This window comes from Symsagittifera roscoffensis, chromosome 1 (genome assembly GCF_963678635.1).
Source record: "Symsagittifera roscoffensis chromosome 1, txSymRosc1.1, whole genome shotgun sequence".
Classification (NCBI taxonomy): domain Eukaryota; kingdom Metazoa; phylum Xenacoelomorpha; order Acoela; family Convolutidae; genus Symsagittifera; species Symsagittifera roscoffensis.
Genome location: NC_087062.1, coordinates 25,074,419 through 25,093,709, shown reverse-complemented (window position 1 = coordinate 25,093,709; position 19,291 = coordinate 25,074,419). Strand labels below are relative to the sequence as shown.

The following is a 19,291-nucleotide window of genomic DNA, read 5'->3' as shown; positions in this document are numbered from 1 at the left end:
AAAGCGATGGCAAAAAATACCAATTGATGTTGCCTCTTTCGATGTTTAATTGAAAAATGAAAAAAAAACATGTACTTTTGCTCCTGTTCCAATCCGCTACCGATTCAGTCCCCCCTCCCCAGCGGTGAAGGTGCTTCAACAACTATTTGTGTGGCTTAGGTTTAGTTCGTTGCAACTCTTCAAAAACTACACACAACTTGAACTTTTGTTTTAGTAAAGTTAGATTTTTTCGAAACATCATGTCTATATTTCTGCTGATGCGATGGCGGGGTCAATTATTCCGCAGAGTTCTTTTAATCATCAGTCTTTAAATTTCTGAACAATCACCTTTGCGTACATGATATTGGCAAAACATTTGTCATAAGGCAGTCAGGGGTGGATCTAGGATTTTCTCGAAGGGGGGGAGAGGGTTTTCAAAAAAGTTCGAAGCATTTATCGACTTTTTTTAGGTCGTTCAAATTAATTTTCTGAGCTCTCCCAAATCATTGTAAAGACCCTATTTCTGACCAAATTTTCTGCGCCGCAGGCGAATTGTTGAAAAAACATGCCAAAAAGGCGTTTTAGGCACTTTTTGGCAAGTTTTGACCATTTTGACAAACAAATCGGTTTCTTCGGCGCGCGTTCCCTTTGGGTCAACAAGGGCTACCCCCCCCCCCAACTTTGCTGGTGAGGGCAGTGGTTGTTGCTTGAGTAATAGCAATGGTCGCTTTGTCTATGGAAGCCGATCAAAATCTTTTTCATTGTTCGATTTTTTCACGCAAGTTCAGTATTTCAATCAACGGGGTGTTTTCAAAACGTGTTTTTTTTGTATATCTTCTCTCGTTTCGAATTTATGTTGGCTATTTAAAAATTTTTTTCCAGTATGCAGCAAAAAACAGCCAAAACTTGTTTATATAAATCATTGAATGGAATTTTTTTTGTTCTCAATTTATGGATTTAACTGAATTTTCACTGCATTTTGAGCTGAACAAGCTACTAAGGAGCTGGTTAAAAACAAACAACAAACGATAAAATGAACTAAGACAGAAACTAAAACAAACTGGAGACAAAAGCTCATCCCCATTTTCAATGGTCGAACAAAAATTGAATACAAGGTATGATCCGCTAATGTAAAAGGATTGCTAGATTTGGCTGTGAGCGTCCACGTTTTTCAAGCATATGCAATATGCGTGATCAAATGTAGAAATGATTTGCATTGATTCAATTGAGCAAAAAAAAACACTTTATAAATCAAAACATAGAAAAATTGTAAAACATTGCTTAATTGTTTTCCAGTTAGTTGTGAGAAAAACAATTTTCTCAAATTTTAATGATTTGTGAGCGCAAAATGCTCAGCATCAAATCTTCTGAAAAGAGCATAATGATTTTCAAAACATTCGCTCTACTGGGGATTCGAAGATGCGTGCCGTAATGAAAGTCATACAAAGAGGTTGCTGGTTCTCAATCCTTCTTTGAAGCAAAGATCTAATTGCCACGTTAGCTTGGCCAGTTGACCTGCGGCTTCGAAACCCAAAATGATAGGGTGAGATTTTGGGCAGCTGCCTTTTCACACTATTTGCAATCACTTTGCGAACACTTTGCTTGTAGGTTTGCACTAACTCTCAAGGCTTGTAGTAACTCTGCCCCTTTAGCGGTCCACTATCCGCACCTGGAAGTGACTTTTCAACAATTTTTTCAAACGCCCGTCTTTTCGTAATCAAGTTTTCATGATGCTAAGAAATTTGCAATTACTGACTTCACCTTTGCGCCTCCTCTCCACTTTCCAGCCAACTCGAACAAACACTCCTAAGAGTCTCTTTCAACGCCAAACACACTTCACACGTTTGTCCGAGGACGTGATTGTCTTAAACTCCTTCCAGACTGGCCTCCAACGTCTCATTTAGGGCATAATTCCTCAAGTTTTGCACTTTAAATTTAGTTTTATCATCTTTGCAACCAGATTGTCGATCTGTTGTTTAAAACTGACTGTGTAAATTTTTTCGTTCTTTGAAAATTAAACTTTGTTTGGCAGTTGAATACTCAAAGAATATACCTTCTTTTTCTTCAGGTTCCGGATCCAGTAACCTGGCAGGGACATTGCACGCCAACTCCTTATTAGTGCTATAGAAGTTCTCAAGGGGAACAATGTGGGACATGCGGTTATCTCAAGTTAGCAGCTTGCGGTCTCTGGCCGATTTCAGACAGGTATTGATTTTAGACTTAAATCCACGAGACTTCCTCTTTTTGCTTTTTCTGAGAAGGCTTTTACTATCAAACGACTTTTTGCTTTTTTCTTTCGGGGATGAAATCACGCCGATTAGCTATGCATGGTCTGAGTGATGCCAGGTACTACCTGCCCAACTCTAGTTGCCCGGGCTCTCATATCTCTCCAGACCGTGTTCCGATCAGACAAGATATAATCAGTGACTTCACCTAAGCCTCATGGGTGCAGTCATTGATTGTATCTTGTCCGATCGGAACACGGTCTGGAGAAATAAGAGAGCCCGGGCAACTAGAGTTGGGCAGGTAGTACCTGGCATCACTTAGACCATGCATAACTAATCGGCGTGATTTTACCCCCGAAAGAAAATGGAAAAAAGTCATTTGATAGTAAAAACCTTCTCAGAACAACTTTAAAAAGCAAGTCTCGTAGATTTAAGTTTAATAGCAATACCTGTCTGAAATCGGCCCAAGGTCGCAAGCTGCTAACATGAGATAACCGCATGTCCCACATTGACTCCGTTGAGACCTTCTATAGAACTATTAAGGAGTTGGCGTGCAATGTCCATGCCAGGTTACTGGATCCGGAACCTGAAGAAAAAGAAGGTATATTCTTTGAGTGTTCAACTGCCAAACAAAGTTTGGTTTTCAAAGAACGAAAAATGTACACAGTCAGGTTCTAAACAACAGATATGACAATTTGGTTGCAAAGAGGAAAATGCTAAACTTAAAGTGCAGAAGTTGAGGAAGTATGCCCAAAATGAGACGTTGGAGGCCAGTCTGGAAGGATTTTGAGACAAGCACGTCCTCGGACAAATGTGTGAAGCGTATTTGGTGTTGAAAGAACTGAAAATGAGAGCACTGAAAATGAGTGCAGCCCGGTTTCTACGTTTTCTTTCGGAGTCACTCAAGCACACAATATTGTAGTTTCTACCAAGATCAGAGACTCCCTCGCATAATCCCAGGACGTCAATATGTTGCTCTGGCATCAATTTTTCTAATTCCTTTGAGAGTCCTAAATTCAATTGTCCAAATTTTCACGGTTGCTGCCTTACCAAAACATTGTCTCGGGCCGGTCGCTCCTGTTTCCGATTAGTTTCTTTCATTGGTTTGAATGTGGGTAGTTTTTCTAAAGGTATGGCTCACTAGGCCGTATTACCCAACCTCTGTTAATCACCGCGTACACGTGTTGCAAGTCAGTCGTTAGCCGCGTACAGACAGGTCTGGTTTGCTGTCATTCAGTGACGTACATGTTGCCCGGGATCCACCGCTTGGAGGTGAATGCCTGACTTTGGATCCACTTTTTGTCCATATATGCAGTTTAACACAGCTTTGCATCACTTACTGGACAACCCAAAAATAGCACAGCAACTACTCAAAATTAAAAGAAAAAAAAACAAAAACCGAAAAAAGCATCAATATACTTTTTAAACGTTTGTCTCAATTGCGGTTCAAGTTGAGGAAAGATGGCGAGAAAAACCGTTGCCATTGTTAAAATTGATTTAAAAATTGAAGTTCGTCGAACGATAACAGAGCAAACAAAATTTGAGGAGACAACTGTTGAGCCAAAAAAATATCAGTATTGAGCTGTAAGTTTGACACCCCCGCCCTCATATCAGACACAATACATTTTTGGTTCGGCAAAAAAACGAAAACGGAGGCAACTGAACAGATATGACATCAACTTGAAATCATTTCTGCCATAAGCCACGCGGTAAAAAAACTTGTCAGCGAAAAAAACCTATTTAGCACAAATCGTTCTAATGAGATGAATCATTTGTCCTATTGAAGCATTCTCAAGACTGATTTGAACGACATTACAAAATTTTCGTCTAATTTTCGACATTACAAAACTTTTAGTCGAATTTTGAGCGAGTAAAGCAAGTGAGAAGGCATATTGTAGAAGGATAAAGCATGAATATTTAGTTTTACTCCAATGAAATTGTTGTTTGAAGTTTGTTAGCCATTAGTCATTTTATTTTAACCCTTGCCTGATTTGCCTATTGTAATATGACTGTCGAATATGCCTAGCTTCAAGGTTTTCGTCAGATCCTTTTAGCACACCACGCACAAAAACAATACTAATATGAAAAAAAAACATGAAAAAATTATAATGCACTTTTCTAAGAGTATGATCGGAACATTCTTGCAATTTGTTGCTACTCGTTGCTATTTGCACAGCCACTTGCTATCCTTGTTTGTATTTTTGTTTCTGCTGCACTGATAATGAGGACAAACTTTCCTTTCACTCGTAAATTAGTTAGAGAGCCAAAAGCAATTGTGTATCTTGCAGTGAATGCACAGCATCCTATGATGCCGATGCTAACTGTAAACACGGTGGCATGTCGTCATTTTTTTGCAAAACGTGGCATTATTTTTTTTACGATTTGACGTTGGTAAGAAAAGTGAGAAGGGCTTCTCTCTTTAAAAGCCTGTTTTCATGTGCATTTGGACAAAAAGTGCTATGTTCAGAAAATTATAGTTCAAACAATGTGAAAAAAACTTGGAAACAGAAAGTCTTCGTTACTTGTAAACAAAGTCATCACGTGGAAAAATGTTGCACCATCTGCATCGCTCAGCGATGGACCCAAGGAGGGACTGACTTGTACATTCCAAGCCGCCATTTGTACACTGCGGCACTTTTAAACTGAAAAATAAGTGCTGGTATCAACGAAGCTAGATCTTCTACCGGACCGACTTTTTAGCGTAGCGTCCTATTATCAGGCCACAAAGTATAAAGTAAATTAGGATTTAAAATTAAGAAATAAATTTTAAGAAAAACTTTATTTATAATGAAAAAAATGCTTACCATACAATTTTCATATATGAGAATTGAAGGACAAGCATTTTTTTCCAAAAAACAAAAACCTCGGTTTTTTATCACCAGACAGTTTTATTAGAGTCAAACAGCCGCAGAAATTAGTTGATATCTTTTTTCAACCATGTTTCGAAATTGTATGAAAATTGTATGACAAGCATTTTTCCATACACTTAATAATAATAAATTGTTTCCAGTATAGGTTCACATTGATCAATATAATTTATATAAATGGCAACTTGAAAGAACCCATTAGACAAATTCTGCCTGTTTTCAGACGTCTTTGAAAACAGGCAGAATCTCAGACGTCTTATTATTATTATTATATCAAGGCCGATGTTTTAATTTTTCTGGCCGGTCTGGTGAAAAGTCGTGCTCTCGGTCCGAACAACTGGAGTACTCGCACCGAAACAATTTTTTGTAAGCCAACATCTTTAGTTATCAGTTTTTATTTTGTTTTTACAAAAGTTATTTTGTTACAAGTTTTTTTAAAACACCAAACTTAACAAGTTCATACTTGCTTTAATTCAACTGTTCATTCTTGATTAAATATTTAACTCAAACGATTCAAGCTTTGCTCAATGACCAAAAAAAACAGACGAACTCTTTTACCTAAATGACTCAACTATTTAATTATTCACAGACTTCAACCAGGTGATTTTACACCATTCGCCAGAGACGATCTGTTTTTATATACATTCTACCATTTGAGAATACGCATAAGACAACATTGACAGAAATCTGTATTAATTGTAAGACGTACGTTAAAGTTGGCCAAAAAGTGCTCATAAATATTAATCAATGCAGACATAGCACTTTTCACTTTTTATTGTTCGTCCTTTTTATTGAAAATCAGTCTTTAAAATATTAAGTACATATTATTAAAAAAAAAACGATTTTCATCAGTTTTCATTGAGTTTTAAAGCTGCATTTATCAAAAGAAGATCTATCACTCGACCTTGTTACCTTGTTTCAGGTATAATTAAAATGAGATCGTTTTAAAGCTCCAAATATTATTTGGGAACAACTTCAAATCTACTATATCGTAAAATAACAGAAAAAAGTTGCATCAATTTGAACTATTTTCCTTTCATGTGTAGCAAGTTATTTTTTCGCAATTTTGAAAACTTTTCGAAGGCGTTTTCAAAGCCAATTTGATGGATGTTAGGAAAGCTATTTTTGTATACTTAAACTAACTTGAATTATTACATTCTTTAATATTACACCAAAAAGAGACGCAAAAAATAAGGGTTAATTATTTTAGTAGAAATCACAAGCCGCGCTGCACCATTAAAAATCCTAGAGTAGTTGCATCTCTGAGTTAAACCAAATTTCATTAGCAATTAATATCAAACCTAGTCACGATTGACTGGAACCTTCATAATAATTTAAAGATTAACTATCCTCTCCCAAAACTATCCTCCCTTAACTATCCTCCTTAGCCCTCCCTTATCTAAAAAAAAACGTATAGCATAAGCACGCTGTGGTTTTTGTATTGGTACAAGTCAGGGAGCTATGCTGTGTAGGGGCTTTTGATGTTGAAATCCTGAACTTGATAAGTTTTGCAATAGGGGGAGGCATATGCACTTAAGAGATGTTCAAATATCTACATCCTTTTATTTAGTATGTCGAGACTATTAATAACGGGAGGATGTGGTTTCATCGGCAGTAACTTCGTCCAGCTATGTCTGGAGAGTGAAGATGTTGCTTTTGTGGCAAATGTGGACAAAATTGTAGACATCAGCAACTCCAGATACTGTCATGCTGACATTGCGAACTACAAACACTATGCGGTAGATCTGAACAACCAAGCGGCCCTCCTCAAGATTCTACAGGTAAACTCATCTTGCATTTCAATTGAGTTTCACAAACTGTCGGGATGATTCGTGGCGTAGCGGCTTTGCATGCGTGCCGCTTAGCATGCGTAATTAAAATAGTTGCTCAGTTTGATGCAGTACACGGGTCGAGGTGCTCACTTTATAATTCGACCGTCTCGACCAAAATTTGGTATGTTTCGACCGTCTCGACCGAAATTCAGTATGTTTCGACTGTTTCTAGATCTGCTTAAATCAAGTTTCGACCGAGCTCGAGGTATGTTTTGACTGTGCTCGAGATATGTTTTTACAGTGCTCGAGGTATGTTTCGACCGTGCTCGAGGTGTGTTTGGACTGCTCGACTGTGCTCGACCGTGCTCGATTGTGCTCGACTGTGCTCGAACGTACTCGAGGCATGTTTCGAAACTGTGATTGACCCAAACCACTGTATCGACTATTCTTTTTCGATCGAGCACTGCCATATGCTCGACTTTGAAAGTCGAAACTTAGACTGAGCACTTCGACCCGGGTACGCATTAGTTTGAGTTTCAGTTGCAAACGTGATAAATTAAACTCAATTTTGATTACGTTATTTTCCGCATACTAAGCGGCACGCATAAAAGTAGACTTACACCTTAAACATCTCATGGTTGTCCAAAAACTTCGCAGGTTTCATTGATAAATTCTTTGAAAAAAAAATTGTCAAACAATTTCTTGCTATGAAAATAATATAACTAGCTTTTAAAAAAAATAGCTTTTTTCTACCAAAAAAATTAAAAGAATATGAGGTTGATCATAGTTGATGCACAACATTTTGATGATATTATAACTAATGTAAGAGTTAACAAACCTCAGAAAAATTGATGAACTTTTTTGCAAGGAAAGTTAGTCATATTATTTCATAATTAAAAAAATTGGGAAAATTTTTATATTTTACTCTTTAGTCGCATAATCTATTTTGAAAGCAAACAAAAATTTGCACGCAAAACTGTAGTTCTTTGTATATAACGTGGTCAATATACAGTTTTTAACCCAAAAGAAACAAAAATCGAAATGTGCGTCTTTTGTGAAAGCCAGAACTTTTTTCAGTTATATGGTAAGGTAAACTTAAAATCTCTAAATTTTCCAAAAAAAAATATTTTTTTTTAGCCATACGCAAACAAAAATAAAATTGTTCAAGGAAAATATGTGAGGATTTCAAAAAATTTTACCAATGAAGTTTTTCTACGAAAACAGTGAAAAATTGATCCTCTTCAAAGCACAAACTGAGTACGAGACATTGCAATCTTTCAACCAGAAATGGCCAATCAAGTCAATTTTTCATTTGTTTTTTTTTTGTATAGCTCATAGTCTACTTCTGATAGAAATTTTCAAATATTAATTTTCAAATAAAATTACATGTTTTTTAACATAACTAACCAAAATGTATTTCGGCAAAATAAAAGATTTGCGAATATATATATATATAAAAAAAACCTGCGGCCCGAAAAAAAAAGCTGTGGTTCGTATACAGTGCTGATTTCAAATAATCGGACATACAAACAGAATTGCAATTTTAGGCGCATTTTCTCATTAGTTTAAGCAAAAAGAATGGAATGAATTTTGCTTGAACTTTTACCAGATTTTTGATGGTTCAGTTCATTTTGCAAAAATTGGGCCAAAATGTTCCTCAAAAATGTGTCGCTTTTGGTTTTTTTGGTCAATCAAAAATAACGCCAAAACAACCGGGCCAATTGCTAACACATTTTTTAAAAATGAAACTCTTTCTCAGACCAACAAAAAATAATGAAGGCAAAATTTCCAAATCTTTCTGCAAAATGCTTAAAAATTGTTTTTAAATGAAAAATTGTATTTTACCTGGTAAAATTACCTTTTTGGGCTATCATGCGATAAGAAAAGTATTTTTAAAAAACTTCTTTGCTTATATTTTTTTTCGTTTCAATATAAATATGTCAATAATTTTCAGGGTAAAATGAAGCAATTTTTGATTGAATAAAAAACCAAAAATGTCCCGGTAAAATTTTGGCCCCGAATTTTGCAAAGTAAACTGTTCCATAAACAAGCTGGTAATTTTAAAGCAAATTTCGTTTCCTTCATTTCTTGTCTAGGCTCAGCCAAATTTGATACAGACGCGTTTATAGTTTCCAGTTTCGTACATTTGTCCGGTTTGTTTAAATCAGCACTGTATTATTCTTTATAGCTCAACTAGTTACTGAAAGAGCATTTTTGGATTTGAAAAACGCTAGTCATATAACTTATTTTTATGAAGAAGTACTAGTCATACAGTTCCCATTTATGGCCAAGCAGTTGCATTATATGAAAATGCTAGTTATACCTATAGCATGGAAAATGCTAGTATTGAGTTTTTTTAAATTTTTTTAGTCGTATGAACTGTATGGGAATTGTATGACTAGAACTTTTGGTCAACCCCGGTTCTTTGCGATTGCCATGAAAAATATTGCACGTTTTTTGGGTTCAGATAAACTATAGTCCAGCTGCAACCATTTTTTCACAATCGTCTTTTTTATTTGGCTGAAAAATTTGTTCAAGGATGAGAAGATCACTGATGTTGCTCACTTTGCTGCAATGAGTCACGTCGATGACTCATTCAAGGATCCAGGGGCCTACGTGGACTCCAATGTGAAGGGAACCCTGTCGCTCCTCTCAGCCATGCAACAGTATGGCAAAGTCACCAGGTTTCTGCATGTAAGTCATCCCGTACAAAATATACTATATTGCAGGTTGTTGTACAAGTAGCACAGAATGTTCCGACCACATTCTCAGAACTTTTTTTTTCAAATTAGTGTGTTTTGTTGTACGTCCTGTGATGATAGAGCTATACAAACGCGTATAATTTTAGTGAATTAGGCATAAACTACCATTGTCTTCAAAAATAATAAAAAAGCAAAAAAAAAGTTAATTTTAAATACTTTCGGAAGATTTTATTTTGCCAGAGAGCGCTAAAAAGCATCAAAAACTATAATTTCTTTGAGTAAAATTATAAATTTTTAGCTTAGATAGGATTTTTCATACATAACGAACGTTACTCGATCACTTAACTCGCTCGAAAATAGACGAAAAATCAAAAATTTCAAACCGTTTTTTTTTCAACATTTTTCGACGTTTTTTTTTCGATGATTATTTGTGGTACCTGATTTTGCGTGGAAAATTTAAAAAAATCAAAACACCCGAATACAAAGTTCCTCCCCATTTTCAATGCTAGGAACAGAAACGTTTCTGAGAGCAAACGAATGCATACTTAACAAGGAGGAAAAAGAGCCGACCCTGATTATACAAGATTTGAAGAATGTTTTTTCTAATATTCATTTACTTTTTTCCGCGAAAAAGCAGGTATCGACCACAAATAAATATCAGATTGTGGCGAATAATTTAAAAGCCATTTAGTTCAGTCGTGATTTGACAAAAATTTACAAATTTGCTTTTTCGAGAAAAATTGGTTTCAAAATTATGCATTCTTTTAGTTCAATATAGAGTGAGTGAAAACCGTGAGTAGCTGTGATTGCTAAAAATTAGCTGTAATACACGCGCTTTTACTTTTCTTTTTCTTTTTTTTTCATTTCTTTATTGTTTGTTTTTAATTTCTATGTCTAATTTCTGCGGACATTGAACATTGAAGACAAACTATAACCATTTAGTCTCTCAAAAGAACTTTCGAGTCATGGAATAAGCAATTGTTGGTCAAAAAATGATTGACTCGTGGCCTGTTTGTAGGTGTCGACAGATGAAATCTACGGCGACAACCGCGAAGGCCGAGACCACATGCCCGACTCACCTACCCATCCTCAGAACCCCTACTCGGCCAGCAAAGCAGGAGGAGAGGCTCTGGCCCGAGCATTTAGTGAAAGCTTCGGCCTGCCTTTACTAATTGTGCGAGCTAACAACAATTACGGCCAGTACCAGTATCCCGACAAGGTAATGGGTCGCTTCATTTGTCAATTGCTGGAAAATGAGCCAATCACAATCCACGGATCGGGGGCAGTGAAAAGAAGTTTTATTCACGTGTCTGATTGCTGCAGAGCTATTTACACTGTGCTGAAAAAGGCAAGGCTGAAATTCTTTTCCATTTTCAAATTTTTTTGGTTCACTTTTTTTACTGAAGTATTTCTTTCAATTATTTTTATGTTGCGAGTTTGAAATTCTACATGCCACAAAAAGTAAAATGTAAATAAAAGGCAGATGAAACATTTTACATCAAATTAGTAGCGGATTTAGAAGAAACCTCCCCCTACCCCCTCAGTGATTCGACCCCTCACAGCCCTTCGGTTCTATTTTTGTTCACAAATTGGCAGAATCATCTGAATGTTTTTCTGCATGCGCTAAATACTGTCAATATGCTCCAAAAACTGTCAATATGCTACCTTCTGTTTTCTAATTTGGCAAAATAGGGTCCTTTTTTGCTAGGAAAAAAGTGACCTCATTATAAAAATCGAAAAGCGTATGTATCTCGAAAGCTTCGGCCAGCAAAAAAATTAATGTGCACCTTCCTGCAATTTTACATACATTTTTATCAATGTACTTTTCTAAACAAAGAAAAGTGTTCGTAGCAGTGCGAAGCCCTGAATGCTCCAACTTCGCTGGAAACCATCATTTGAAAAAAAAGTTATAAAATTTTCAATATAAAAATGAAAAAAAAAATTGAAATTTTATTTTTCGGATTTTTTTTAAAACTTCCGCGTCTACTAATTCTTTGAAAAATACCCAATTCTTGGCTTCTAGTCAAAAGCATATTAAATTGATGGATTTTTTTTCAGAATAGCTTTTTCAAAATTTGTTCACAAGTTATGGTTGATTAGGTTAAGGACTAAATTGATCGCTATAGTTCAAATTAAGATAATAAACACTCAACACTTTTTGTATTATTGAAGCGTACGGTAAAAAATATCATTTCAAATACATTTCTTTTATCTCAAAGATAATGAGTCCAAAGCTCAAACAACAGGAAAAATTACTTTTGACGAGTATTTTTCAACGTTTTGGTGGATTGAATTTGGGGCTACTTAGACCACTATAATTCAAATTGGGTTAAAGAAAGTGCAATATACTTCGTTCTATTAAAGCGTACGCGGCCAACAAAAACATTTCAAGCTGCAAAAAAAAAAGCGATTGAATATATAATTGAAACGCTACCAGACACAAATTATAAACATTTGTTTTTTATATGGTGTGAAGAAGATAACATCAAATAATAAAAAAAAATCAATATTTCACTTTTTTGGAAAATTTCAAGCTATTTCTTTGTATTAAAGGGCACTCAAAACACTCAGAGTTTCGCCCTACTACGAAGTCTTGTTGGCTATATTAGTTCTTCACTAGACAAAAAAGATAACTAAGTATTTATATGGCGAGCGGGTTCAAGCTTTTCAAACTTTTTCGCTTTTGTTCAGTCTTCCTCAGCTTTATAAATCATTTGCAAATTGTTTTCAAAAACTTTTCATCGCGAGTAATGGACAGTCGGGAAATTCAGGGCTTCCAGCTGATGCAAGCAGTCTCTGGTTTCTTTAACGCTCAAACTTTCCCAATGGTTAAAAAAATTCCAAAGTTACTATTTAGCACACTGTCGACTAATACTCTTTGTTTAATTTTGAAGCATCAGTTTTTGGCGCCAATATATTCTTTTTCTATTCGAGGAACGCGCTCTAAACTTTTCAAAGTTTTTGTCAAAACTTTTCTAAAAGTGACCAAAAACGGCAATTTGGACCCGTTTTTGCTTAAAATTAACTCTCGGGGCTAAAAGTTTGGTCAAAACAGAGCCTTTTTTGCAATATGAAAGCCATTAAATTAATTTGGTCTACCTAAAAAAAATTGACCTAATTTTTTTTTAAATACGCAACCCTTCTCCTCCAAAAATCCTAGATCTAACTTGCATTTATCCTACTATTGGATATTTTAAATTATTTTCCCTGTTCATTTACGAGTTAGTGTTTTTCGATACGTTTTTTACATAGTATGAACCTTAAATAGCTGCGATACTTTTAAATTCCAGGTACAGTCACGGGACATAGAAGTTGCAACTTTTTGATTTGAACGAGAAAATGAAGAAACTTTTTCTTCTCGTTTTGTTCGTTTTCTCTGCAACTATTAAAGATAAAGGATTTAAATTTTGACAGAAGGGAGATAAAATTATTTTAAAAGGCTTAACCGGGCCAAAAAACTGAAAAAAAAACTTGTTTTAAGGGCGTAAATTAGCCAACTTATCAAGAATAATTTTACAGGTGTTCTTGCTGTGGAACAACCTCTTAAAAAATTTGAACTTATGGGCTCAAATTAGTTCTGTGTGAAGCTGATGAGCTTGACTTACTCATAATGTTGCCTAAAAACGACAAACAAGAGAATTAAGAGAGTTACTTGGAACGGTCATATCTTTTTTCACGACATAAAAGTTCTTTGGAGCTTATTGCAGAAAACTGGACAAGACTTACACACAAAGCACCTAATGAGACTCTTGTGCTTAGATTGGAGCAGAAATTTTTCCAGAACATTTGCCAGAATGGTTTTTGTTGACAAATTCGATCATCAGCGCAAGTTAATCATAAATTTTTTGCCGTTTTCTTACGCCGGACCCAAGGACTGGTAATTCTGTTATTGGACAGTTTTAGGCAACATAATGAGTAAGCCAAGCTCATCAACTTCCCAAAAAACTGGTTTGCGCCCATAAATTCACATTCCTTATTTTGTTTGTGAGGTTGTTCCACAGCAAGAACACATTAAAATTAACACTTGTAGCCTGGCTAATTTACGCTTTCTAGGGTTTTCTTTTAAACCTTTTCAAATAACTTCATCTACCTTCTATCAAACTTTAAATTCTGTATCTTCAATAGTTGCAGAGTAAACGAACAAAACGTGAAGAAAAAATTTCTTTTTCTCGTTCAAATAAAAAAATGCAAATTTTTGTCCCGTGACTGTAGATTCAAGATATTGTTTCCCTAGATCCGATCAAATTTCAACTTAACGGCACCAACCGCAAAGTTGTCTCATGGGTAATGACTTTAATGGGGCAACCCAGATTCACTAGTATCACCAATCACAAAAAAGTAAATTTGGTGGCAGTTACTTTATACTGTACTATGAGGCTTACCACCTTTTGTCAATTTACTTGTGGTTGTATAGCTCGCATGCGCAATCGCAAAAATTTCCGTATTAGAGAAGTTTTGATAAAAAATCATGATACAGATTACTCTAAAATTGCAAGAATAAAATCTAGTAATTTAATCAAAAAGAAAGGGTCCACGACCAATCAATACAATTGCCTGGTTGCAAATCATCTTACCAAAATTCAACAACCCGATTGAACCCTTTTTAGAGAATTCTAACTGTGCAATTGCAATCAGTAATTCTACTCAACTACTCAGTTCGACCTGCTGAAACTAAAAGGGTCACTAGAGATTACTATTCCTTTGAGTACTTTAAATGAGCTCTCCAACTTCGAAAACCAATTGTTTTTTCTTTTAGCGACTTTTTTCTAAGTGAGAACCAGCTATCCACTAACTTCGCTATAATAGTTCTTCAATTATTTTTTAGAATCAACCGTTTGCTCGCTCAGCGCATTTTTCTGCCCAAAGAGTATACTATATGTATTTTTTTGGCTTTGTTTGTCTACTGATAGTAATGAACGACCCTATCAGTCCTGATTTTTACTCTGGTGCTCTTGTGCAAGGTTTCACCAGAGTTTTCTCCTGAAGACACTAGCTATGAAAATCAAATTTCTTAAAGGTATCTCTAAATGAGTTGTTCAAATATCAAGTCCAACTCACTTGAACATCAAACTAATTTTGTCAAACTGTTGTTTTTACTAATTGAATTGTTGTCAAACTAATTTTGTCAAACTGGGGGAACTGTTGTTCCCCCAGTTGTTTTTTAATTATGACGTTAGCGTTCTGGCATCCTTGAGCTAGTGGGAAGACGTTTGCAGATGCAGCTACCTCATTGTGAGCTTCTAAAATTACAATGTAATAACCTAATTCAATTCCGGCTTTCTAGCTATAAGAGGGTCATCTCGTATATTATAGAGTGCAATTGTACCAAAAAATCACCTTTGAAGAGCTAAGTAAATATCTCGTCCAATCATTTTTTTATTTAGGAGAAGTAATTACTGTGCCGCACTCATCTTGTTGCCACTTTACTGTGGAAGTTACTTTCTTTGGTCTAGTTTATTTGCTTTTAATGGCTTAACTGTCATCCTAGGTTCAATACAATGTTTTTCTAGTTGCACTCAGATTCAATCCACTACCTCCTTGTTATGACTCCGCAGCTATATCTTTTTCTGATTGCTTTCCCAATGAACAAAATTGCCCCCAATTAATTACAAGTAAAGCGATCGACTCCCATTTCCTTGGGTTAGGGCAGGGGAAGAGGCCACTTTGAGTTGTTAATCTCGGGAGTTTCTATCAACCAAAAAGTCTTTTAAAGACCTCTCCGGGTTCACCAGGGGTCAATCTTCCATATTCAGGATGAGAACCCGTGAGGTGTACCTATCAAGTTTCATCCATAGCCTATAGTACTTCCCAAGTTGTTGCATTTTTAAGGTCCATTATCATTTTTCCCAGGAGGAAAACAGCATGGAAAGAGTTGGAGGACGGGTTTTGTTCACAAGGTGCCTTTTTTCGTGATTGGAATCTCATGTTCATTACCGCCAGAAAATCAATAGGCACACAGACATTTTTTTAGCGGTAATTGCTTTTTTTCCGGTCTAAGGGGGGTTTTCGCAAGTGCTAATAATTTCCGGTATAGTTGCTGGATTGGGCTCAATTTATGATACATGATGCATCTTGCCATTATCTATGATTTCTCTAAGTTTGATCTTGCTATTATATTTCATGGGGTTGGAAAATCGCCACCAAAAATTTAGTGTTTTGAACCCAAAAACGAAAACTTCCACTTCCGAATTTGATCTAATCATGCTCAATCGACGCGGAAGGTTCAATAATCTACCCCTATAGAATTGTTTTTGTCTTATGGTTAATTTCTGACAAGTTCATGTCAGTTGAAGTCATAGATATTTTCATATTCTGTAGTTTCTTCTTTTTGGGCAATCATGGCAAGTAATACTGTCATTTTTGGAACGAAGATGCATCGCGTGAGACCCGAAAATTATTTGTTGGTTTGGCCGACCTATTAAAAACGTTCAAAATTTTTGTTTGCTACTGTTTTCTTGTAAATTATATTCCCAACTTATAGCTGTGAAAAAGTCCTCATTTTAATTGTTCTGATTTGCTCACCTTAGGCTTATAATCACTCCAATAAACCTTAGGCTTATAAACTATCGTAACACATAATTTCAACCCTTCATAAACCCAAGGTAAGGTTTTCTAAGGCGGATCTGCTGTTAGTCGAGAATACAGTAGAATCTCCAATAAGATAGACGCCTACAAAATTTTGAAAAAAAATAAGAGACGGAAAAAACTTTGATTTGCGTAATGAAACTTTTGCTATGATAGTAAATTATCACGCTTTGCCATGCTGCCGAATTCGAATTTTTTGAGATTCGATATTTCAACCATTTTATATTTGAAATATTTACAATTAGACTTGATTTCGGAAGATCCAACAAATCATAAGCGTGAATACACTTTGATTCCAGGGAGAAATTGGTCAGATTTACAACATAGGCAGCGCGGATGAGATCAAGATTATAGACTTGGCCCATAAACTGAAAGAAATGATCGGGGGAACTAGTGAGATTAAACACGTGAAAGACAGGGTGAAAAACGACCTCGGTTACCGAGTAGATGCCTCGAAACTCCTCGACCTCGGCTGGACCAAGCAAGTTTCTTTCGAAGATGGTCTGCAGCAGACTATAGATTGGTTCAGAGAAAATAAGGACCTCAAATGCTGGACTAACAAGCGGCTGAAATTCTTGGTATACGGAGGCAAAGGCTGGATTGGTGAAATGGTTGTTAATTATTTGAAAAAACACGGTCATATACTTATAGTAAGCGAGAAGCGACTTGAAAATAGTGCAGAAATCGAGCAAGAAATCAGCGATGTCATGCCTAGTCACGTGATCTCACTAGCAGGGCGAACTTCGGGCTATGTTGACGGGAAGTACATTGCAACTATAGACTACCTTGAAAAACCCGGAAAATGGCGGGAAAATGTAAGAGACAACCTTTTTGCTCCTGTTCACCTTGCACTTTTGTGTCAAAAACTGTACATACACTTCACGTATTTGGGAACCGGCTGTATATATTTATACGATGAAGTACACGCACCTGAAAAAAGTTCACCAGGGTTTACTGAAACTGACCCTCCAAACTTCGATGGTTCTGCGTACTCGTATGTCAAAGGGTTCACAGACACTTTACTCAACGACCAAAAAGGCGTTCTTAACTGCCGAATCCGGATGCCAATTGACAATAAAGACCACCCAAGGAACTTCGTCACAAAAATCACAAGTTACAAGAAGATTTGCTCTATTCCTAACTCAATGACGGTACTTCCGGAGTTCATTCCTATCATTGTTGACATGTGTGCTAGAAGAATTGACGGAACCTTCAACTTGACCAACCCAGGAAGGATCTCTCACAATGAGATCTTGGAAATGTATAAATGTCACGTGAACCCGCAATTCGAGTGGGAGAACTTCACAGATGAAGAAATGATGAAGATTCTGCTGGCACCGAGGAGTAACAACTTCCTCGAGACGGAAAAGTTGCAAAAGATGTACCCCGAAGTACGCACCGTACATCAATCAGTCGTTGAAGTTATGAAAAATTACAACAAATCACAATGAAAAAGATTTGAGGGCAACAACCTCTTTTTCTCGCTAAATAAGAGGGCGGTAGTTGAAATTAGATGAAAGTAAAACAAATATTAACATTTTTCCGAATTCAGAAAGAAAAAAAAACTTTTTTATGAATTTAAAATCAAATTTCTGCGCACATTTTTTTTACTTTCATCTCATTTTAGTCTTCCGATATCAGCATATCGTTTATCGTTTATGTACATAAATTTATTCAACTTTTAATATTCTTCTTGACGCATGTGCACAGAAGTTTAATTAAGTGGGCTAGGATTTTCTATTTTAAAAAACTTTGAAATCAAATACATCACATTTATGGTGCATGAGATGGGAGGTTGATAAACGGGGAACTGTAAATTGAGTATAAGCGTCTGAAATTCAAAAAAGTGGGAAATTCAGACTACATTTTTTTTTGAAAAAGTAACTCAGCCCCACCTGTAATGGATTCAACCGAGCAGATCGCCGCGTAAATAGTGCTTAAATTTTTTACGCCTAAATCAAAACTTTCCTCGTCCTAATAGCCCAGTTTTCGATTTAAAAACAGTGTAGTCTGATTTTCCCGTATGCTGATTTTCACGCAACTTACCAGTATCAGATGAGCGATTAAAACCTTCAGTGTTTTTGGTAGTGGTACAACCTATTTTAACCTCTACAACCTCGAGAAATGAGACAGCAACATTTTCCAGTGCTCTTTATTGTAGATAATTTGATTTGAAATGTAAAACAGAAAATTTTATATATCAACTGCAAATGTCAGATATCTGTATTTTGTGACTTTTTTCTATACATATCTAATAACCTGTGCTTAATTTCTTTATGTAATCAAAGATGATTTCGCTATATTATTCCAACAGGGCAAATTTAAAAATTCATCCCCGGTATATTTATTGTTCCAGCCATTTGAAAAATGTAGAGGAACTTCGTACTCGGATGTGTTTTAGTTTTTTGTCTTTTTTGTTTTCTACGTAAAGTGAAGTACCAAAAAATACTTATCGGAATGGATCCAATGATATATCATACAAAAACTTTTTCAGTCCTGATTCCAACAACTTTTTAAAATCCTGTTTTATTTATTCTGACTATCGAATACGCCTAAGTTGTAATTTTTTTGTTCTGATCCTTTTACCACACCACGCAGAAAAACGACAATTTGAAAGAAAAAATTTGTGTTTTAGGTTATGATCGGAACATTTTGTGCTACTTGCACAGTAACCAGCTATCCTTATTGTTCTTTGCACATCTCTATGTAGTAGATAAGCAAATTCTATATAATGCATCGAAAAATTTTGAGTTTCAAGGGAGAAAAAATACAGATTGCATCATGCAGACGAAAGTTTTGCATGTTTTTGTAGTAGAGTTTACATAGATTTTTAAATCCTTTTGACAATAAAGAACAAAATACATGCTTGCACACAGGAGAAGCAGAATTTTTTTTATACTGAAATCCTTGCTCTTTTATCGCCACGAAGATGTTGGTTCTATCTACTTAAAAACTTTAACAGCCCAATTTCAACTTTATCCAGCGCACTGTGGCCAAAAAAGATATTTGACTTCCTTTAGCTTAGCAATTGAAATAAAATCTAGGATAGTAAGTTACGCATTAGTGGAGTTCTCGACTTTTGTTATAACCGGGAAAAAATTCAATTAACCTTGTGTATTTGCATCTTTTATTTTGACCAGTCGCTGTTGTGCGGCAACAAT

General features: G+C 35.8%; 2 protein-coding genes across 3 annotated transcripts in view; both read left to right on the top strand.

Moving 5' to 3' along the window:
• The window catches only part of LOC134841757 (uncharacterized), a 555,870-nt gene that overhangs the window by 221,984 nt on the left and 314,595 nt on the right, over positions 1-19,291 (top strand). The window lies entirely within an intron of this gene.
• On the top strand, positions 5,379-18,471 carry LOC134841624 (uncharacterized). Of its 2 annotated transcripts, none has more exons than XM_063857665.1 (5): positions 5,379-5,437; positions 6,642-6,852; positions 9,382-9,537; positions 10,564-10,893; positions 16,430-18,471. In XM_063857665.1, the coding sequence occupies exons 2-5, from the start codon at positions 6,643-6,645 to the stop codon at positions 17,579-17,581; spliced, it is 1,848 nt and encodes a 615-aa protein (XP_063713735.1). In that variant the 5' UTR covers positions 5,379-5,437; position 6,642; the 3' UTR covers positions 17,582-18,471. The 2 variants fall into 2 exon arrangements, with proteins under 2 accessions (XP_063713735.1, XP_063713727.1); XM_063857657.1 differs by lacking the exon at positions 5,379-5,437 and adding an exon at positions 5,628-5,993.